The 24173-nt window shown below is 44.0% G+C and overlaps 1 protein-coding gene across 1 annotated transcript in view; it reads right to left on the bottom strand.

Annotated features, from left to right (window-relative positions):
* Positions 1 to 24173, bottom strand: part of DHH (desert hedgehog signaling molecule) — a 114742-nt gene that overhangs the window by 55618 nt on the left and 34951 nt on the right. The window contains exon 2 of the mRNA XM_086936478.1: positions 8339 to 8600. Within this exon, the coding sequence (XP_086792604.1) occupies positions 8339 to 8600 (262 nt within the window). The remainder of the gene's footprint in view (positions 1 to 8338; positions 8601 to 24173) is intronic.

Genomic DNA, 24173 nt, shown 5'->3' with positions numbered 1-24173 from the left:
CCACAGGGCATGTTTACACACGTCACCTCAGGCCCTCTCCCTTCACCACTATGTAAACGCGTCCTGTGGCCGTTTTAATTTGGGAGATTAAGTCCCCTTGAATCCTGAGAGTTTCTAGGATCCAACTAGCCCACTGGGTACCTCCAGTAAGCACCACAGAGCGGCGTTGCTGAGAGGTGTAAAATTGGGTACGGCCTTGGCCACTTCTCTGCAACGCAGCGCAGTGGTGCTTACTGGAAACACCTGGTGGGCTAGTTAGCCCCTAGTGGCCCGCAGGATTGAAGGGGAATTATTCCCCAACTTAAAACGCACCACAGTGCGTGTTTGCACACGTCACTTCAGGTCCCATCCCCTCCCTTCACCACTGTGTAAACACGCCCTGTGTCCATTTTAAGTTGGGAGATTAAGTCCCCTTGAATCCTGAAGGTCCGTAGGGTCAAAGTAGACCACTAGGTACCTCCAGTAAGCACCGTTGGAATGAGGTGTAAAAAGGGGTACGGCCTGGACCACCTCTTTGCAAAGCAACACAATGGCGCTTACTGGAAGCACCTGGTGGGCTAGTTGGCCCTCAGGGGCTCTCATGATTGAAGGGGAATTATTCCCCCAACTTAAAACACGCCACAGGGCGTGTTTGCACATGTCACCTCTCAGGCCCCGTCTCCTCCCTTCGCCCATGTATAAACACGCCCTGTGTACGTTTTAAGTTGGGAGATTAAGTCCCCTTGAATCCTGAGGGTCCCTAGGGTCAAACTAGCCTACTAGGTACCTCCAGTAAGCGCCACAGAGCTGCATTGCAGAGAGGTGTAAAAAGGGGTGTGGCCTCTGAACACCTCTCTGCAACACAGCTCCATGGCGCATACTGGAGCTACCTGGTGGGCTAGTTAGTCCCCAAGGACCCTCAGGATTGAAGAGGAATTCATTCCTCAACTTAAAATGCACCACAGGGCGTGTTTGCACAATGGTGAAGGAAGGGGGCAGGCCTTAGGTGACATATCTGCAAACACGCCCTGTGGCGTGTTTTAAGTTGGTAAATAATTCCTCCTCAAGCCCGAGGGTACCTGGGGGCCAACTAGCACCCCGGGACACTGCAAGAGCCGGCCCTGGTGGTCCCCTCCCAACATTTTCAAAGCCCCGAGGGGTGGCGGTCCCCAGGGGTTAGGGGACCCCCAAATTTAAACTCCTAGTGCCCCGGGGAGGTGACAGTCCCCTGGGGATGTGGGGGGGGGGCTCAAGCACCCCCCCCCCTCACCCCCACAGGTTTATTTTTTTTTTAAATGCCCAAGGAGTGGCGGTTCCCGGGGCTGCGGGGGGCGTAAGCCCCCATATATACTCTAATGAAGCCCCAGGGGGGTACCTTTGAGCACCCACCCACTTATACTGAAGTGAGGGATGGCGGTCCCCGGGGCTGGAGGGGCTGTGAGCCACCCCCACATAATTTTTAAAAGCCCCAGGGTTGGTGGTCCCTGGGGCTGGCAGGCCCCTCTGGGTCCCCAATTCACATAAAAACATTGCCCCCGGGATTTTGTCCCCCAGGGGGCTAATTACCAACGAAGCGTGGGAGGCCGCGCTTCATCTTTTTTTTATATCGGCTGGTTCCGGACACCCTGGGCAGATTTTGCCTATTTTAAAAAAAAAAAAATAATAATTTTTGGCCCTAGGGGGGTCTTGTGGGACCCCCTAAGCAGGCCTAGGGGGTCAGGGTGTTTCTACCCTGCCCCCTTTTTGCATTTTCCGCATTTTTTTCTCTGCTTTCTTGTGCCTCGGTTCTACTGAGGTACAAGATGGCTGCCAACACTTCCTGATTTGGAGTGTTGACAGCCAATTAGCATGAAGCTCGTGCTCGGGAGGTTGCGTGAAGGGTGCACGGATCCTCCGTGGCCATAGATATATATATGATTTTACTTTTGATTTTCTCAGGAACTACTGAACGGACTTACACCATTTAACAAAAAAGCACAACTCTGAACTAGGGGCTACCTTTTTGCCAAATTTGGTGTAATTCCGTTAAGCAGTTCGGGCTGTAGCTACGACTAAAGGTTCCTACGGAAAATTGCATAAGGAAAACACGTTTTGGGACCCCCCTTTTATCTCGGCCCCCGCTTGATGAATCCCCCCCAAACTTTCAGGGAAGGACCGGAGCGCCGCGAGGCAAATTTGAGGAAATTTTCAGGCAGATTCCTCAACCGGCGCCAAAGTTATTCCCAATAGAATGTTGAGATTTTGCATTGAAAAAAATCCTAACTATAATTAACTACCTACTGGCGACCGCCAGTAGGTAATATATATATATATATATATATATATATATATATATATATATATATATATATATATATATATATATATATATATATATATTACCTACTGGCGGTCACCAGTAGTTAGTTATAGTTAGGATTTTTTTTTCAATGTTAAATCTCAAAATTCTATTTGGAATAACTTTGGCGCCGGTTGACGAATCTGCCTGAAAATTTCCTCAAAATGGCCTCGCCGCGCCCCGGTCCTTCCCTGAAAGTTTGGGGGGGATTCATCCAGCGGGGGCCGAGATAAAAGGGGGGTCCCAAAACGCGTTTTCCCCATGTTAATTTCCATAGGGCGGTCAACCTCACTTTTAGCCCGAACGGCTGAATGAATTTCCACCAAACTTGGCAAAATTGTAGGGACTGGTAGCCCGATGTGCCTTTGCTATGTCTCAAGATATGTGCTCCAGTGGATTTTGAGTAATTTAGGTTCAAAAAAATATATATATCTGTAAGCGCGCCCCGGTACGCGCACCGGGAAGCGCTCCGGGCGCGCCACGTGACTTGCGCACGGAAAACTGATTGGCTCTCGGGTGTCTGTAAACATTCTAAACAGTCCAGAGCGGCCGCCATCTTGTGTCTCAGTAGGATCGAGACACAAGAGGTGGCCAAAACAAAGATGGAATTGACCATAAGGGGGCAGAGTAGACCCTCCCTGACCCCCTAGGTTTGAAGTGGGGGCTTTGAAAGGGCCCCGCGGGCCAAAAAAAAAAGTAATTTTTTTTCCGATTTTTGCGGGGGGAGCGCCCGGTACGCGCACCGGGGAGCGCACCGGGGAGCGTACTATGGGGAAAAAAGAATGACAGACTTTAAAAATTTAAGTCATTTTATATAAATGGGAGGTAGTTCTGAAAAAAACTTTTTTTTAAATTGTTTTTGTTGTCTTATATATATTTTTTTGTGAACATTTTTTACTTTTTTTGGTTTTTCAAAACAATTTTATATATATATATTTTTTTTAGTACTTCGAAAAAAACAGAAGGATTTGAAAATGGCTCAACAGGAGCAAAAAAAACAATAAAGAATCATTGCTTTCGTTTGTGAGAGCACTTGTGGTTTTCTTCTGCTCTGTTAATTAAGTTGATACTTTTTTCACCATAAGTAATAGTAGCCCCACAATAAATACAAACTATTTTGAAGTTTGAGAATTTGCTTTGGATGTTGGGCACCATTTGACGCCCTTCAGGTGCTGCAAAAGATGATTCCGCACTTGAGGTGCTAGGCTGAGGGGTCTGTGGGTTTTCAGCCATAGCTCTCACCTGTGCTTGGGCCGAATTATTTGGGTGCCACCTCTCCATGTGGCGAATCATGGTGTGGTTGCCAAAACTATATTTTTTAGCAGGATTGCCACGTGAAAGGATGTTCTTGCAAATTAGACATGTTACTTTAGGGGCATTAACTTTCTTCAGTCCTGCAGGAAACTTAAAGAATTGCCAAATGTAGTGCTCCTTTACACGAGATGGGTGGGGTTCCTCTGGTAGGAACTGTCTCTCCTGCTTCTCCGGCTCCTCTTCCTCCTCTTCGTCCTGCTCACCACTAAAAAGCAGAGGTGGTGGTGGTCCTTTTGGTGGTGGTGGTGGTGGTGGTGTTGGAGCACCTGCAGCAGCAAGTAGAGTAGCCATTATTGGTCTCTCACAAAGAAATAGCTCTTGCTCTCTGAAAGAAGAAAGTAAGAATGAGGAAAAAAGGTGGGGGCTTTCCTCATTTGGAAAAAAAAAATATTAGGAACCAATGAAAAGTGTTATTTTTAAGTCACATGACCCGATGCGCTTACGTTACGTGCTCCGGCGCGCTTACGTTACGTGCTCCGGGCCGCGCCGCGGAGCGCTTTCCGGGTGCGTTTATGCAGCGTGTCATAAGACACATCGCGCGGCTACGCAATACGTCACGCTTACGCGACGCGTCACGGTGTTGTTTTCGATCGCGACATTTGCGCTAACGGGACGCTTCCCGGTTCGCGCACCGGGGCGCTTCAAAATACTACGCTTTCCGGGGCGCTCACCGGGGCGCGCACCGGGAGCGCTCCAAGACAAAAATAAAAAATAAAAAAATATATTAATAAAAAAACAATAGAAAAATTGTAAGGACTGGTAGCCCGATGTGCGTTTGCTATGTCTCAAGATATATGCTCCAGTTGTTTTTAAGAAAATTAACTTTAAAAAAATATATATTGGGCTTTATATATGTTAGAGCCCAAATGTAGCCCAAATGTAGCCCAATGTAGCCCAATGTAGCCCAATGTAGCCCAAAGATGGCTACCAGAGACAAAAAAATACAAATGTAGCCCAAATATCAGCCAGATGTAGCGCAACTATAGCCCAATGATAGTATGTACCAGAGTGTTCTAAAGAACAACTAGAGCGCTAACAGTCTTACTTATAAAGTAAGACTTTTAGTTAGGAATTAGCATTAAAAAAACCTTTAAAATTCACTGAAAAAACCATAGGTTTCACACCAGTTATAGTTAGGAATTAGCATTTAAAAAACCTATTAAATTCACTGAACAAAAACCATAGGTTTCACACCAGTTATAGTTACCTGGAAATTTTACTGACATAAAACCATTGAAATTCCCACGTTATAGTTAGTTGGACTCACTATAACTTGCGCGTGTAATGCACTGCTGATGACATCACATATTACATCACTCATGACATGGTCAGTGACATCACTCATGACATCACTGATGACACCATCCTTGTGACAGAGAGACTGACCTCCTTTCACTGTAAAGTAACCCTTGAAACACATATTCAAAAATAGAAACTAATATTTTCAAAAAAGTGGAGATACCTATACCAGTTACAACAACCAATTCAGTAATTCCACCATTTACATACACATCCACTCATTCACCAACAGTTCTATATAGTCAGTCATACATATACTCACTCATCATATGTAGTGAGACACCTATACATCCGTTAACACACCGACAGTCTTCCAAAAGTTGCTCACACACATATTCACACATGCAAATAAAATATTGAACATCTATTTTTTTGCATATACAGCTATACACACACTACCACCTTACTTCTAAGGAAACTTACACATACTTACTCTCTTAAACAATCACTTATAGAAACACATACTTATTTAAACAAGAACTCTTTCAATCTCTGACTCTCACATATACTCACTTATATACACCAATACTCACATATACTAGATTAAAACATATGTAGTTACTGATAAAGACACTAGTAAGACAGTCATTCACTTACTAACACATACATATACACACTCATTCACCCATACAGTCCGGCACATATGCTGTCTTCAAAACACATACAAACAGTGAGTCAGAGATTGATGCATCTGTGTGCTAAGTAACACCCCCACCAAATCATAGACACTTATACTGATACTAAAAAAAATCTAATAACACATATACACACACATGTAGCTACTCACCAACCCATGCAGCCACTTATACACAAAGTGAAACACTGATACAAACATTTAAATATTTAAACAATACTCGCTAATATATGTATTCACTATGATACACTTAATAAGCCAGTTAACCAATCATTTTTTTTTAAAACATCCATTGAGACACTTATTTAAACATTTATTCTTCCATTGACCTTTACATATACATATATAAAACATGTTTATTTTTCAGAAAGGCACACATTCACTGGATGGTGTCATCAGTGATGTCATGAGTGATGTCACTGACCATGTCATGAGTGATGTAATATGTGATGTCATCAGCAGTGCTTTACACGCGCAAGTTATAGTGAGTCCAACTAACTATAACGTGGGAATTTCAATGGTTTTATGTCAGTAAAATTTCCAGGTAACTATAACTGGTGTGAAACCTATGGTTTTTTCAGTGAATTTAATAGGTTTTTTAAATGCTAATTCCTAACTATAACTGGTGTGAAACCTATGGTTTTTTTCAGTGAAAATGTATATATATATATATATATATATATATATATATATATATATATATATATATATATATATATATATATATATATATATATTCACTGATAAAACCATAGGTTTGACACCAGTTATAGTTAGCTTGAAATTTTACTGACATAAAACCATTGAAATTCCCACGTTATAGTTAGTTGGACTCACTATAACTTGCGCGCCTGCAATGCACTGCTGATGACGTCACATATTGCATCACTCATGACATGGTCAGTGGCATCACTCATGACATCACTGATGACACCATCCAGTGAATGTGTGTCTTTCTGAAAAATAAATATGTTTTATATATGTATATGTAAAGGTCGATGGAAGAATAAATGTTTAAATAAGTGTCTTAATGGATGTTTTTTTTTAATTGATTGGTTAACTGGCTTATTTAGTGTATCTTAGTGAATACATATATTAGCGAGTATTGTTTAAATATTTAAATGTTTGTATCAGTGTTTCACTTTGTGTATAAGTGGCTGCATGGGTTGGTGAGTAGCTACATGTGTGTGTATATGGGTTATTAGATGTTTTTTTTAGTATCAGTATGAGTGTCTGTATGGTTTGTTGGGGGTGTTACTTAGCACATAGATGCATCAATGACTGACTCACTGTTTGTAAGTGTTTTGAAGACAGCATATGTGCAGGACTGTATGGGTGGATGAGTGTGTTTATGTGTGTGTTAGTGACTGACTGACTGTCTCACTAGTGTCTTTATAAGTAACTACATATGTTTTAATCTAGTATATGTGAGTATTGATGTATATAAGTGAGTATATGTGAGAGTGAGAGATTGAAAGAGTTCTTGTTTAAATAAGTATGTGTTTCTATAAGTGATTGTTTAAGAGAATAAGTATGTGTAAGTTTCCTTAGAAGTAAGGTGGTAGTGTGTGTATAGCTGTATATGCAAATACATGGATGTTCAATTGTTTATTTGCATGTGTGATTATGTGTGTGAGTAACTTTTGGATGACTGTCGGTGTGTAACAGGATGTATAGGTGTTTCACTACACATGATGAGTGAATATATAGAACTGTTGGTGAATGAGTGGATGTGTATATAGATGGTGGTATTACTGAATTGGTTGTTGTAACTGGTATGGGTATCTCCATTTTTTTGAAAATTGTAGTTTCTATTTTTGAATATGTGTTTCAAGGGTTACATTACACTGAAAGGAGGTCTGTCACTCTGTCACAAGGATGGTGTCATCAGTGATGTCATGAGTGACGTCACTGACCATGTCATGAGTGATGTAATATGTGACAGCATCAGCAGTGCATTGCAGGCGCGCAAGTTATAGTGAGTCCAACTAACTATAACGTGGGAATTTCAATGGTTTTATGTCAGTAAAATTTCTAGCTAACTATAACTGGTGTCAAACCTATGGTTTTTTCAGTGAATTTAATAGTTTTTTTAAAATGCTAATTCCTAACTATAACTGGTGTGAAACCTATGTTTTTTTCTGTGAATATATATATATATATATATATATATATATATATATATATATATATATATATATACATACACACCACACACATATATATATATATATATATATATATATATATATATATATATATATATATATATATATATATATATATATATATATATATATGATCTTAGAAAGCTTTCCATCTTCACTCATGCATGCCACTGCTGACAATGAAGGGCACTCTTTTTCAGGCACCTGTGCATTTATGGTTAATCAAGATGCTGTCACTCCTAGTGCAAGACAGCCAATGGATGAAGTGGGCTGACCCAATGAGACATGACATATGCCGTGGTGCGCAGAAGCAAAATGTGAATGACACTTGAACAAACCAAAAGAAGAGAGCTAACTGAAAGCTCACATATGTGTGTATATAGGTATGACTTTTTTTTTAACATAAATCTGGCAAGAAAGCTAAACCTGCCTCTAGGCCGTACCTAAAACTTGTTGGGGTCCAATGGTGCAAGTCAGGTGGGCAAAGGCAGAAAAATTGTTCGCTTAGTAGGTTTAAAACCCTGTGATGTCCTTGAGCATTCTGCCTGTGTGATGTTACTTCTGATACCCCTTACATTTTGATAAATTTACGTTCCTGCTAATTACCTGCTTTCACAGACACGTGCACATGTGCCTTGGATTCATAATACACCCAATCAAATCCGGCCTCCACAGCCAGCCAGGCCAGCATGCCGTACTTGTTTCTGTCACGGTCTGAGGTGGTGATGTCGAGCGCCCGGCCCTCGTAGTGCAAGGAATCGTGGGAGTGATGGCCGTCTTCGTCCCAGCCTTCCGTCACCCGCAGCTTCAGCCCGGGCCACATGTTCATGACTGAGATTGCCAGGGCGTTCACTCGGTCCTTGCAGCGCTGGCGTCCACCCCAGGGAGGAAAGGAGGGAGATGTCAGTATTCACAGTATAGACCGCTGGCGCATGCGCTGTGCGTATCTCCTGCCTATTCTCTAGTTTAAAGTGAGAGGATGGCTCGTTACGCCAGTGATACTAGGGCCTGATCCTGAGATGCCAGATATGCAACCTCTGATTGAAGGTCCTCTCACTTTGTACGTTAGCTGGAGAGGGCAGGATAATGACTGCCTCTGGGACCAACCAATCCCATCAGGCAATACAGAAATTACAACATCTGGGAATTGCATGCAGGGATTACATGCTTTTGGGCCAAAATGACTTCTCCCCTTATAAAGTATTTATAACTTCTAGGCTCTAGTAACCTCTGTTCCAATGTAGGAATTACTCGCTCTAGGACCAAACAATCCCTCTCAGGTAAGAAACAGTAGCACCAAGCATCAAACAACTCCTCTTCCAAAGTAGGATCACAACCTCTGGATCCAGATATCTGTGCTAGAGTGGGACTGAAGAACCTGCTGCAGTCCCTCAGATTTTGTTTTTTTTTAAAAATATTTTTTAATTTTTCCATCAACATCAGATTTACAGATTCATAATACATTGCCAGAGAAACAGAAAAAAATGTATCTTACAATTCAGAAAGCATTATCATCAGGTTTAAAACAAATAAAGTATTTTTTTCCAAAAACACACAAAGGGCTTTAGACTGGGTAAAATAGGCTAACAAATGGGAAAAAAATTGTCTCAGAATTAATAGAAAGCCATCATTAAGAAATATCTTATAATCTTAATTGCGTCTGACTTTCCCCTTAATTCATCTTAAATCTCTCCCAGTCTCCTTTTCCATTCAATTATTGGGGCCCATATCCTCCGACCGGCCTCTTTTTTTTCCCTCCCTCTTTTTTCATATAGGGCCATTTCTAAGATATATATTGCCAGTACACGTGAGATCCATTGCTGTAATGTTGGGGGATTAGGATCCTTCCAAAGTGTGGCTATGCATAATCTGCTAAGGGTCATAGCTAAATACAGAAACTCGTAGTGAAGAACATCTACACCCGCCCTCACTACACCCAAAATCATAACTTCATCTGTCAAAGTTAAATGTATCCCCAGAGAGTCGGCAAAAAATTGTTCCAAAGATTTTTTATATATATCCAAAGAGGGGCATGATGCAAACATGTGTATTGTATCTGCTTGCGTGGATTGGCATCTAGGACAGATTCCCCCGCTATTTCCCCCCCATTGCGCTATTTTATGAGGAGTATAGTAGAGTTTGAACATAGTCCTGTAGTGTTGAGATTGTAAATTTGCCACACTTAAGACCGAATTTGATAGTTTTAATGACTTCTCTGCCTCATTTCCTGTTAGACCAAATGTGTCTCTCCACTTCTCATACATTCTTTCGCAATCATCCTTTTTATGTTTACAAATTTCTTTGTATAATTGCAAGATGGAGGTTCCCCCTTCATCCCTTACACATTCCAGCAATTCGATTCTTTGAAAATTCATGTCTCCTCCCTGTTTCTTTATCAGAACTGACCTCACTTGTAGGTACTTAAAGAAGTCTCTACACCCTAGGGTATATAAGCGTTGTGCCTGCTCAAAAGAGATCAGACCGGTTGCCCCTATAAGGTCCTCGATAATTTTAACCCCTAATACATCCCAGCCCTTCATAACTGGGTCGTGAAATACCCCCAGCAGTGATGGGTTCCCATACAGAGGGGTATAATAATTCATTCTCCCTAGTTTTAATTTTCTCCTTATCCCAGACCAGACTGATCTTGCGGCCACCAAGGTCTTAAACCTTACTTTTTTGTAATAGCTCCTCTCCTCATATGTGAGTAACCATTGATTAGAGTTTTTCACTACTAATTCATATACGTCTGGGACACCATCTCTACCTCTCCATCTGTCTAAAACGCTCCCCCCAGCATACCTCTGATGTATTGTAGGACCGTTGCCCAATAATATGCCTTAAAGTCTGGTAGCGCCAGCCCACCTCTTTCTTTTGGGAGTGACAGAAATTTTTGGCTGCGGCGTGTTATACCCTTGGCCCAGATAAATCTATTTGTCACCTTTTCTAGCTCCCTGAACCAGCTATTGTTAAAGATCAGCGGTATGGTCCTAAATAAGTAAAGCACCTTTGGCATAAACACCATTTTAATAACATTGCAACGTCCAATTGTTGTTAGGTGTAGGTTATTCAGTTTGTCAAAATCAATTTTGGCCTTATCTATAATGGGGCTTAAGTTCTTAGATACCACTTTAGAAAGGTCTGAGGTTATGCGAACCCCCAGATATACTGCTGTCTCTACCACTCTTGGATCGACTAGAGATATTTCCTGGTTTATTACTACTTGGGTTTTGTTTGCATTTAATTTGTACCCAGACAGTCTTCCAAATGCAGCCGCTTCCTGTTCAATTTCACTTAGGGCTGACATTGGTTCGCTTGATGTTATAGCCAAGTCATCCGCATATCCTAGTATTTTAGTTTCATGCCTATTCAGTGCTATGGGCAGAATGTTTCTGTTCTGCTCTATCCTCCTAATGAATGTATCTATGTATAGAGCGAAGAGTAGCGGGGAGCAGGGACACCCTTGCCTAGTTCCTCGTCCAATATCTATTATACCACTCAGCTCCCCCATGGTTCTAACTCTTATTCTCGGATTGTGGTATAAGGCTTTCAGAGCTCCCACAAAGCACTCCCCCAAGTTCAGCTTCTCCAGCGCAGCCCAGAGAAATCCCCACGAGACCCTATCAAATGCCTTCTCAGCATCTAAAAGGATCAGCGCCATAGGGTCTCGTGAGGATGCCGTGCCATCAAATAACGTAAGCACTCTTCTGACATGTTCCGCTGTTCCTCTCCCAGGGATAAACCTGTGCTGCCATGGAGAGACGATCTTGCCAATTACTGCTCCTAGCCTATTTGCCAGCATCTTTGAGTAGATTTTCACGTCGCTGTTCATTAGGCTTATCGGCCTATAAGATCCAGGATTGGTTGCGGGCTTGTCTTTTCTCAGAAAGACTATCATGGTTGCCTCTCCCCATGACTCCGGAGGTATCGCACCCTCTTGTATATTTACAGCCAACTCATATAGTTCTTCTTCTATCTCGGCTAAAAATGTTTTGTAGAACTCCCAAGGGTATAGAGTCTGGGCCTACTGTTTTACCAGATGGTAAGTCATAGACTGCAATCTATAGTTCTGTTTTATTAAATGCCATCTCCAATGCCCCCTGTCCTCTATCGTTAGTTTCTCTAGTCTGACACTCCCAAGATACCCCTCTATATCCTCGATAGGTGCCGTATTGGCATCTTCATATAGCTTCTGATAGTAGTCCCGAAAGCTAGCACATATACTCTCTGGTGTTGTTGCGACACTTCCGTTCTCAGATCTAATCTCAGAAATATCCCTTTTAGTAGCAGCCTGCCTTGTTCGAACTGCTAGCATGCGGCCTATCTGCTCACTATACTCATATTGGTCCTTTCTCCATGCCAAATACTTCCCTGCTGCTTTAGACGCAAATAGCTCCCCAACCGCTGCCTTAGCCATAGCAAGCTCATAAGTTATACTAACAATATCCTGATTCGCCCTGATTGCTCTACTAAGTTCATGTTCTAGTCTAGCAACTGCCCTTATTCTCGTTTCTACTTCCTCCCTCTCTGCCTTATTCCGCCTAATTGAATACCTGATTGTCTCCCCCCTTATACCTGCTTTCAGGGTATCCCATACTACTGCCGGTGGAGCAGAGCCTTTGTTTAGTACAAAAAAAATTCTCATCCATTCTTTCATTAGAGCGGTATACTCTGAGTCCTGTAACAAGGCTCTCTCAAATGTCCAATTTGTCACCTTCTTTTGCTGGGCAGCGGTTGTTATATCTAAAATAAGCGGGTTATGGTCAGACATTACCCGGGGTAGTATGCTAATCTTTGCGGTGGATGCTACAGCAGGTGATACCAAAAAATAGTCTAGCCTTGCTAAGACCTTATGAGGGGCAGAATAATATGTACTACCGCTCCCTAAGTTATTTTGCAGCTCCCATATATCTACTAGACCATTATCACACATCAGTTGAATCAGTGCTCTGTGGCTTCTCTTCTTCCGACCGGAGAATTTCCCCGGGTCGTTCTTCCACAAGCCATTCAGTCTATTAACATTTAAGTCTCCACAAACTATTAATGGCAGGGGCCAGTTGGCTATTTCTAAGTTAACAGAGACCATAACTTCGGGGTCGTCTGCAGTGGGAGCATACAATGAGCATAATGTGAAATTGTAGCTCTGTATCTTGCACTCCACCAATACCCATTTACCATTGCAGTCTGATTTTTGTCTATTTACAACCACGCATCCATGCTTTGCTAAGATCACTACCCCTCTTGTTCTTGTTCCTTGCGTCGTATATGATACTAATTGGTATTCCAGCTGTTCTAAGAGTCCCTTTTGAGAGGCCTCTATATGTGTTTCTTGTAGGGAAATCAGCTCAGCATGCAATGTTCTTAAATATTCCCTCATAGCTCTTCGTTTCCTGCCATCATTTAGTCTGCAAACATTCAGCGAAGCTATCCACATAGTCATTTCTGTTTTTTTTCACGCTCCCCTAGTTAGTTTTTGTTAACCTGGCGTCTTTAGTTTCTTCTATATCCTGATGTGATGAAATTTTTCCCCTCATTCTTCCCTCCCCGGCCCTCTCTTATCCCCCCTGACCCGTCCCACTTCTCGCTCCTCTCCGCCCCTACCTGTTCCCCTCCCTCTGTCCCCCTCCCTTCCCCCTTACCATCCTATGAGGCTTGCTGGGTCCCCGAGTACCCAGGTATGGGCGTCAGTGTGGTCAGAGTGCGCCTCAGTGCGTCCCGCGGGCAGGTCCTTTATACTTTGGTCGTATCGGGTGGGTGGGGTCAAATAATGCCATCAGATATTTGCCCCAGACCATTATTTAAATACACCAATTTTTTGATACATTTATTCCTTACCCCCGCCCCCCTCCACAACCCCTTTTGATTGGTCCCCATGCTTTTGTGTTCATAGACAAGTTGCTGATTTGCGTTTATATTCCTGAATTCCCTTTCTCAGTTGCTGAGATTTCTCTTAGGTAAGCTTCGGCTTGAATTTCGCTTGAGAAGCTTCTTGTTGATCCCTTGTATATTATATTTAGCCGTGCTGGGTTTTGCAGGTAGACTGTTGCTCCGATTTTTTCAAAAGGTGCGATTAATTGTCTCATTCTCCGCCTTCTCTCAACAGTTGCGTGGGCGAAGTGTGGTCTGGTGAAAAACATAAAATCTTAATGTTTCCTCTGCTTTGTTGGCCTTGCCAGATCATAGAGGGCTTCTCTTAGAAGGAAATTCCCAAAGTAGACCAACATTGCCCGGGGATATTGACGTGATTTTTGTGTTTTGGTAGCGTCAGAGGGAATCGATGGGCACGCTGAATTTCTCTGTCCATGTCCCAGGTACTAAGTTCCGGGAAGGCTGATTTCAGCAGATTAATCATAGAGCCCCTTGGGTCGTTCTCTTCAAAGCCTTCAGGTATTCCAAGGAACCTCAGATTGTTTCTTCTTGACCTGTTTTCGTGATCTTCCACTGTCATCATGAGGTCTTTTATGATTCCATCGTGCTCATTCTCCTGTTTTTGCAGCTTAATTACGTCCATTTCCAAATTTTCTGCACGTATCAGTCTCTTCAGATGTAGCTTTCTCCACCTTATTTTCCTTGGCTTTAGATCCTCTGGTTTCAGGTCGTCTTTGTGTGTCCTTATTTTCCTGCAAGGTGTGGCTTTTTATACTCTGTGTGGTTTTTAAATCTTCCCTGTTCCCCAGGTTTCCTGGACTCTCTGTGCTTTCTAAGTCTCTGTCTGGGACTTCAAGGTTCTGCACCTGCGTCTGTATCTCTTGCATATTTCGGATTGCTCCCTCCTCTCCTTTTCCCCCTCTTTCTAGATTAAGCAGCAATGAGTTTTGGGCAACTATTCCATTTATTCCAGCCATATCCTTTATCTGTGTTTGCTCAGGTGCTGACGATCCTTTATTTGGTTTTTTATTTATTATTGCTTTTAGGGCAGCCAAGGCTCTTTTTTTAGGCACTGTAAAAGATCGGCTGTGAGCTTTGAGGGAGCTTGGGGCTTGAGCCCGTGTAGGATTATAGATTTGCTTGGTTATGTAGATTTTTAGTTCCACCTCAATTTTGGTCACAGATTTGGCGGGAATATCTGTGCTATCTGAGTCTAGCAGTGCACCGTGCCCCCTTGGGCCCACTGCTTGCACTGCTTGCTCTGCTTGCTGCACCGTTCCTGTAGCTGTTCCTGTGTAGCCCTCACGCTCCAGTTCCTGCTGTTGTAGCTGCTGTAGCTGCTGTGGCTGCTCTCCTTTCATTCAATCCTTTCCTTAGTGTTTTGCCACCCTTTACCTTTACCTTTCTTAATTTTCCTCTTGTTAGCTTATCTTTTCCCCCTTCCCCTGAGTGTTCAATTGACTATTATTGGCTGTCGGCTAATCGGCTATCGGACAGCACTTCAGTGTCTCCCTGACAACGTTGCATGCAGCACGCAGCACACGCAGCCCACATGATTTAAAGACGTGGCCTGCAAGTCTGCAGATGACGCCTGATGTCGAGCAGGGGAAGGAGGGTATTTTGGCTTGCGAGCGCCGTAGAGCTGGTGGTGAGAGCCCAAGTAAGAACCAAGTAAATGAATAGTTAAGAGAAAGCGATAAGAGAAAGAAAAGGGGAGGACATGTGCGCTAATATTTAATCTCCTAAATCGCTAGACGCTAGACGCTGACACCGAGCCCCTTGTCTAGCTCAGTCCCGCTCGGTTTCTTACTTCGATTCACGCAGCGCCTGGCTCCCTTCTCTTCCCTTTTTCATGCGCTTTGGTTTTGGGTAGCTACAAACGGTTCAATACGATTCAGTGCAGTTCAGGAGAGATACGTGCAAGAATGATCCCATGAAAAGCAGGGAGGCAGGGGAAACAACCGATATTATTCGTTTGATGGCACAGTCTGATTCGATACTTCAATACTTCAGTACTCACGATTCCGAGGCATGCGCCGCTCAGGAGTGTGCTCAGAGGGATGTGCAAGCAGTCCCTCAGATTTTGAGTCTAGAAATAAACCCTCAATCCAGCGGCGGCTCCTCTGCTAAGGCGGAGGAGCGTCGCCCCACAGGAAAAATAAAATGAAAATAACACCATTTTATTATTTTATTTTTCACTACTGGCTCTGCAGGGGCGGGTCTGAGTAGCCAACAGGGGGAAGAGTGGTGGGCACTTTCTAAGGGCGCATGACGGTTTGGCCGGCCGTCTGGGGGCGGCCAAACAGTCATGCCCACTTAGCATGTTCTCCACCTGGCTGTATTACACAGCCTGGGTGCAGAACATGCACAGCCTCCTACTCCCTGCCTGAGCGCCAAACCAGGCCGCTCAGATCAATCACGATGCTGCTGTCATACTGGTGACAGCAGCGTCGTGATTGGCTTAGGGGAGTCTGGGAACCTGTGTACCTCCTGTTTCCTGCGTCGACCGAAGAGGACGGAGGCCACCAGGTAAGTGAACCTTTCTTTTTTACTTTTAAGTTTTTCCTTTTTTCCAGATCCCCTTCCCCACCCTACCACTACTACTCCATAGCAGCTGCTACTGCCTCGACTCCAGATGGGGCCTCTAGAGCTGGGCATTACTTCTCATAGGTGGTCTCGAGAAAGAACATATGACGGCAGATGTGGACTTTAAAAGTAGAAGCAATACATTCTGATTTCACACATCATTCTAGATTTTCTTGATACAAGACCCAGGATCAGTCCACCAACAATAGAGACAACACACGTGATGCAGCACCCACAGCTGTAAACAATGAGCCAAATTTAGCCCCTCAAAATAGTAGCAAGTCCTCAAGGTGAAGTACTTAGTACTAGACACAATCCCCCAGATGAGCCATTCAGACCTGGGCACAGTGTGCCCGATGGCAGATGAAACCTTATACATGATGAGTGCACAGCTTAGTTGTAACTCAACCTCACTTTTCGGGTGCTTTTATTTTATTGTATTTATTCCTGGGCTGTACCCGGCTCTGTGTGTAATGGAAGCCTGTACTACTGCCTGTTAATGAAGTATGGTAAAAATATTGGGTGAACAACCTTTACAACGAAACTTTTACAACGCACTACCATTACAACGTGGTCATTACAACGCAAACCATTACAACGCATTGCGCTGGGGGGGCGCTCTAGGATAGGGAATAAGTGTAATTTTCTATCCAACACCTTGCCTAGTGTCCACGGGGACAGGAGTTGGAATAGAAAATTAAACTTTTCACTATCCAGCACCTCTAAGCGCTATGCGTTGTAAAGGTATGCGATGTAAAAACCGCGTTGTAAAGGCAGGCGTTGTAATAGCCTGCGTTGTAACGTCATACATCCAAAATATTGTCACCGTAAGGAAGCCAAACCGATTGACTTTGTCATTGCTTGTATATTTTAAGTTGTGGCACAGAGTGTCGCCCTTCTCAGTATTACACCTCTGTAAATACCATAAAGCTAATGATAAACCAGGATTGTCAGAGCCACTCACAAGAGACCTGGAGCAATTTAGGATTTCATTTTCTGTTGGCCCCAGAGCTAAGTGAGGTAGATGGAGTGCTGGTGTGGACCCCTCTGTACCTCCAGGGCATACTTAGGAGCATCTCCGATGCGAGGTCCCTTTGCATGCACGGTGCCTAGAGGACATCAGGGCATTACTGTTACAACCTCTTGAAAAGATTTATTTTTTCTCAATTGTGTGCATGGAAGTGAAGCAACACTACAGCTTCCAGATTGCTTGCGATACTTGAATAAAAGGCCTGTTCTTGAAAGTGCCCCCCCATGAAACGGAGTCTTCTTGTCACACTACTCAGATAGCAGGGGCAAAACAATCAACTTGGTAGATATTAAAGACACATTAAACATGCCTAGTCCAGATAATCCTGCTGCATCTGTCTATAATGTCTCCTGTAACAGAAAACAATGGTTATGATTGTTTCTCTTATAGATGCTTCAATTTCTTAGGGTCAGTGAATGCTACCTAGCGAATTAATCATATTCAGCAATGTTAGACCACAATATTTTTCGTAAAGCTCATAAACACACGGTTATGATTAACATAGGTTAATGTATGTAAATATCATTGATGGCATCATTTGATGTTCCAAGTGAAAGAACGGCGTAACGCATGTGAATAGTGACAGTGGGGATGATTATAATGTAAAAACAAAGAACAGAAAGGCAATTCAAACTCAGTGGGAATGCTGAGCCATGTCAATATTAATACCATAAGGTCAAATAATGGGGCTTTTCCTCAAAGGTATTGTCACATTGAAATATCACCTCATTGGTGATTTTCTAGAGCCATTTTCTTGTGAAGGTCCATCGTTGCCTTTACATTTTTTGGGGATTTTTATCTTGTATTATTGACATTCTCTCTAATTTCCATATAGGTGCATTTATTCAGTCGTGATGAAGACCCTTCCTAAATTGTGACTGGGGATTGAAACGTTATTTTTTGTTTACTTTGGCTTGGTTTCTTAGATGGACTCTCAAACTGCTAGGCAGGAAGAGCCGATTTCCCTCTGCTTGGTGTTTATACAAGCTATCACTTTTCCACATTATAATTAACACCACTGTCACAATGTACGTGCACTGTGCTTTTCTTTCACTTGGCAAAAGACACACAAATGATGGACGGAATGCGAAAGAAATGAAACATTCACCCCCATCAAGAGATCTGGGTTAAATCCATCCATTGTTCTTTTGCTCACCATGACACCCCAGTTCAGACTCAGCTATAAGCAAATCAGTCGCTCCTCATCGAAACAGTCCAGCCCGAACTGCCAAGACCGGTACTCCCTGGACCAGAAACAAGCATCCTGGGACGTGTTTAGGCGTATCACCCCATATCAATCAGGCTAGCTTGAATCTGGTGGCACAGTGAGCCCGGGACCCAAGTCTGGGCGTACCCGGCACACTTAGGACAAGAAAGCAAAAGACACACAAATAATGGACGGAATGTAGAACAAATCAAACATTCTCCCCCAGTCAAGAGATCTGGGTTAAATCTATCATTCTTTTGCTCACCATGCTACCCCAGTTTAGACCCAGCCATATGCAAATCACTACCTATTTTTTTATCTGTACTTAGGGATACCCCAAGCATCCCTATTGCATCTATCTAGACCTAATTTATCTTCAAGATCATTAACCTGCACATTTTTCACATAGCAACACCACAGAGAGTTTTTTTCTCCCGGATTACATAAAACTACGGACTACCGACAAGCACCACAAACACAGAGCTCTAACAACCAACCTGATATCCTTAATCATTGCCAAAAAGCATAGTCTTAGGATGAGCTGCATTAAATTAGAACTCCTCTATTTTTTACTAAATGACACACCCTCTCTGGCAGACACACTGAGCGTTTTCTTCTTAGTCCCAAAAAACACTGGAATCCCTGAGCGGCAAACGCTTTCCATCTCAGGTTCCCTTAACCAGAAATGTAGGCTATGTATCACTGCGGATGAAACTGGGAAGGTCATTCTACACACCTCAGTAAACAATTTCCAAAGCTTCACCACATTGAAACCCTGAAGACCCTAAAAGCGTCAACGACACAAAGGGACATTAATATGGATGCCATAGCGTTGTCTATCTCTTCTGACTGTGACACCTCTAGCTAACACTCTTTCATTCCCCTTACCTCCTTGGTGGCAAACACATAAGCCTGAGCTATTAAACCAGACTTCATAATGCTAGCATAAAACCAGGTAGGTGAACCATAACCCGGAACAAAGCTGGGCCCACATTCACACCGATCAAAATACAGTCCGGGATCAACTTCTGAGCCCTACCTGCAGAAACCGCCACCTGCGGTGCAGCCTGCCTCTGCTAAGCAACCTCCTAGTCCCGCCTAAGGCAACAGAACATATATTTAATCTTCACAGGACTAGCTCACCTATGTGCATGAATCAAATGAGAGGTATAATAACTCGCCTCATATTTCATTGCAGACATTCACTGCTGTATCAACAATGGAGGGAGCTAGAAGGGCAATATTTTTTACGGGATCCAGTGTTTACGCCCTTGAACCATAACAACAAAAAGAAATACACTGTTCCCCAGGAGGAGATACTAAAATGGCGTAACCAAGCAAAAAAAGCAGCGTGCAGGGGGAAGAAAAAAAGGCGGGGGAATTCCCCTTTCGGAACTGAAACCCTCACACACCCAGCAAGCTAGGTGTCATGCTTCATCATATGGGTTTTGCTCCTCGTCAGACTGGCGCTGCAATGTCTGACGGGCACCCATGAAGGGGCTCTTTATTAGAGATATTTTGTTCCTGCCAGTTGGAGCATGTGGGTATGAGGGCTTCAGGGAAAGTGTAGACGTAAGTGAGAGTGGTGAAGGTTAAAAAAGGTTAGTGAATCCACGGCAATCTTTATTGGTGTGGTTCACCACCTTACTAAAAACAGTGAGGTGAAAACACATGCTGGTGCAAAGATCCAGCCGTGTGTATCCTACCTAAAGGTCGACATGGACATGTTTCATGCTTTGAGAGCAATTCGTCACCCTCCGCCTGGGACGACTCCTGGTGGCCCCCCGCCCTGGGCACCGCACCCAAACCGACTGACCATGCACGAAACCTGGGCGTCATCCTGGACTCCTCCCTCTCCATGACCAGACAAGTCAACAACGTCTCCTCGGCGTGCTTCAACATCCTACGCATGCTACGGAAGATCTTCTGGTGGATCCCCACCGAGACCAGGAAGACCGTCACCCAGGCCCTCGTCACCAGCCGACTGGACTACGGCAACGCCCTCTACGCCGGTACCACCGCCAAGCTCCAGAAGAGACTCCAGCGGATCCAGAACGCCTCAGCCAGACTCATCCTCGACATCCCACGAACCAGTCACATCTCCGGACATCTGAAAGACCTTCACTGGCTCCCCGTCAACAAAAGAATCACCTTCCGCCTCCTCACCCACGCACACAAAGCCCTACACGACCAAGGTCCGAGCTACCTCAACAGCCGAGTCAACTTCTACGCTCCCAAACGCCACCTCCGATCAGCCAACCACGCCCTCGCCGCCGTCCCCCGCATCCGAAGAGCGACTACAGGAGGAAGGTCCTTCTCCTACCTGGCCGCCAAGACCTGGAACTCCCTCCCGACCGACCTGCGCCTGACCCAAGACCACCTCTCCTTCAGGAAGAAGCTGAAGACCTGGCTGTTCGAGCAGTAGCGGCACCCCCCCCCCCCCCCCCCCCAGCGCCTTGAGACCCTACGGGTATGTAGCGCGCTTTATAAGTGTCAATGATTGATTGATTGATTGATTGACCTACAATATTATAGTGTTACACAAACAGGAAGGGGAAATACTACCTTCCTCTAGAAGTTGGACTGCAGGCCAGATGGGCCTGCTCTGTCTAAGTGGGACCCCACTTAGACCAATATGGGCGTCTCTGGTCGTCTCTGTAGTGCACGGCACCTGAGTGGTTGGTACCTGTCCGAAGTACGGAACACACCGTGTCACCTACTCGCACGTAGGGGTCGGGGAGAAGCCGGACATTCACTGATGCCAGAGCACACATTTCGTATGCACTCCCCAAAATGAACTGCTTGAAATCATCTAAGGTGGATCGTCTGCATAAAAAGATAAAAATTCAGCAAATTACAAACTCTCCAGGGACTGCCCAACCAATTCCTTTACACCTCCCTGGACACAACTACTCCCGGAGACCTGAATACAGACACAGATACCAGTTCCAATGCTCCGAAGCGCTGCTCACAAACATTACCTCTAATGGGCCCTACACAACTGGCTACTCTTTGAGTGCAGATACGACAACACATCCAATCAGCTAATTGCCAGACCTAGAAGACCTAAGCAATCTACCCAGACACATCAAAAGAATCATCTCCTACACATCCCACCAAAGATGCCCTTGTGAAATGTAGGTGTGCAGTGTCTAATGCCAGGGCCTTATCTGTCCTCATCCAAGACTGTGAGCGTAATGCTATTGCTTGTCCTCCAAACCCCTGTAAGATCTTAACCGTCTACTAAGTCTCAACGTCCTCCGCCTCGTTAGAGCATAAAAACTGCTGGAGGCTGCCCTTATCCACAATGAGCCCCTGAAGCAAGCAGTTTAATGAAACAATCTCCTCCTTAGTCCACATCCTTTGCTGGAGGTTATGAACACCACACTAAACCCACCATTGCAGGACATCTAAAACCTCTCACCTGGCCACAAAAAGAGTTTATTGATGCTTTCCTTGATTATAGCTCTGGTCAACTCAGCTCCTCTTGTGATCAGATTTTCTGGTGTGATTTCAGGCACCAATTGGATGAAGACAAAGGCAGCCATGCATCCCCTCTTTCTTTCAGAAGACAGTAACATTGCACCACAATAAGGGCTATGGACGGTGGCCGATTTTCATAACGAAACGCCATATACAAATCTATGATCGTCTCAAATCGGGTTGGTCTGGCTACTTCGTTGCTTTCAAAATCCTGACCAGAAAGCACTCTTAAAGCACCCTCTCCATACTAAACTGGAGGTGGACATTGTAAAATCCGGAGACCACAAACACACTGACAACAACAATGGCAAATCAAATATGTCTGGTTTTAATTTGCTAACACATGCAAGCAAAGAGAGGCATTCTCAACTTATTTCTTTCTGTGCTTGCTATGACTTTGCTGTGCTCTTTATTCCTTAACTTTGAAGTGCTAGGGTTATCACTCCCCAAACGTGTGGTGTTGGTTTCATGCCAGATAATGCCACAAACAGTCTGTGCATGTTGGCATGCCTGTGTTTGCATGTGTTAACATATTAAAAGCAGACTGCTTTTAATATGTTAACACATGACCAAAACATTTAAATCAACTTTAATAGAACTCTTTCTTGACTCACAAAAGTTTACCCAATGGGCACTAAGCTTTTCTTTATATTGGCATTGCCATCTTTTTATCTTCGTACTACTTTATACGGTTTTTGTGTTGTATCAATAAATGGTAATTTGCCTTTGTGGAAAGGACATTGTGTGTAGTGACACTGTATGCAGTGTATGCCACAAACATTGGAACTTTTGTACTAAGAGCAGTTCCATGGAATTATAGATTTGTGGTATTTACCACGAGACGCCAAGTGTAAATCAAGATCCCTGTGTAATGTTTTTGCTGTATGAATTGAAACATTGAGTCAATAGACCTAAACTTGAATGCAGAGGCAAGAGGACTATTTTTTATTCTACAACTTTTCCCAGTGCTTGCAAGAGGGAATGAGCCTCCCATTTCGAGGGCATCAATTAAGTACAGGACTGGAGTAGAGGCAGAAAGTCCGAAGAAATATTTTAATACTACGCTCATTGCATCAGATTACGGAAGCCAGCCTGCCTGACCCTCTCCTAGGGGTTCTGCAAGCTCTGGCCTGAATAACTTTTTATTTTAAACAAATCAGGGTAAAGGAATCTCCTTATGCCACACATTTACAAGTTTATTAATGACATTTATGTGAGTTTTACAAACAGTTCTGTACATAAGCTCTTGAACTATAATATTGTTTCATCATCAGGCACAGTACCCATATGCAATATGGCTGCTTTTGGTACTGGGTAAAATGAAATGAAATTAAATACCAGTATTTGTAAAGCGCACAGCTACCTCCGAAGCGGTGTTCCGGCACTGGAGGCCCTCGGGAAGATTAAGCATGCTATTGCCCAGAGTCACATGGTGCTGGGCTAACCTGCCGCCGGCACCGGGGATCGAACCGTGAACCCATAGTCCGAAGTGCGGCACCCTGGCCGCTGCGCCACACCCAAAATCCTGATCCTTACCTAAAATCAGACTACGCCCTCCAGCTTTTCTGCATTTCTCCAGTGCATCATTTGCCCAGTGTAGTCCTGTATAGGTGGACATAATACGTTGCTGTTTGGCACACAATGTGGCAAGAAGAAAGTGCTGGATGGAATGCTTGAATCATTCTCACCCACCGGCAATTGCTTGCGCTGCATCCCAGTCCATCATTTTTCACCCACTAGTCACCTAGGCAAAGACCAATCATAGTAACATCAATGTTGGTCCTGCTCCAATAGGAACAGCCCAACACAAACTGAAAGACCAGGTCCCCTCCAGATGGGGACACAACTAAGCCAAGACGGATTTTAATCCAGATCTCATCTGTGAGGTAGAGCTTGAGTCCTGTGGTGCAGTGAGCATGGGACCCACATCTGGGAGTACCCAGCACTTTTAGGATGTTTACTGCAACAGGAACAAAGTGATGAATGGAATTCTTGAATTAATCTCAGCCACTGGCAATCGCTCGAGGGCCACGTCTAAGCCCATTGTCTCTTACTCACTTTGGCACGCTAGACAAAAACTGGCCATATGGAAATCAGGCTCGGTCCTACTTTAACACCTTCGATGCTCATGACGAGCTCAGCTCGTCATGAGGTACACCTCTCGTACACTCATGACCAGCTGAGCTCGTCATGAACAATGGGAATAAATCAGGGCCAGCACAGGAGGGGAATACCATCAGCATTGATGGTGCTAACAGAAACAGTCC

This window comes from Lissotriton vulgaris, chromosome 1_1, assembly GCF_964263255.1.
Source record: "Lissotriton vulgaris chromosome 1_1, aLisVul1.2, whole genome shotgun sequence".
Lineage (NCBI taxonomy): Eukaryota > Metazoa > Chordata > Amphibia > Caudata > Salamandridae > Lissotriton > Lissotriton vulgaris.
This window is presented reverse-complemented; position numbering and strand designations above follow the sequence as displayed.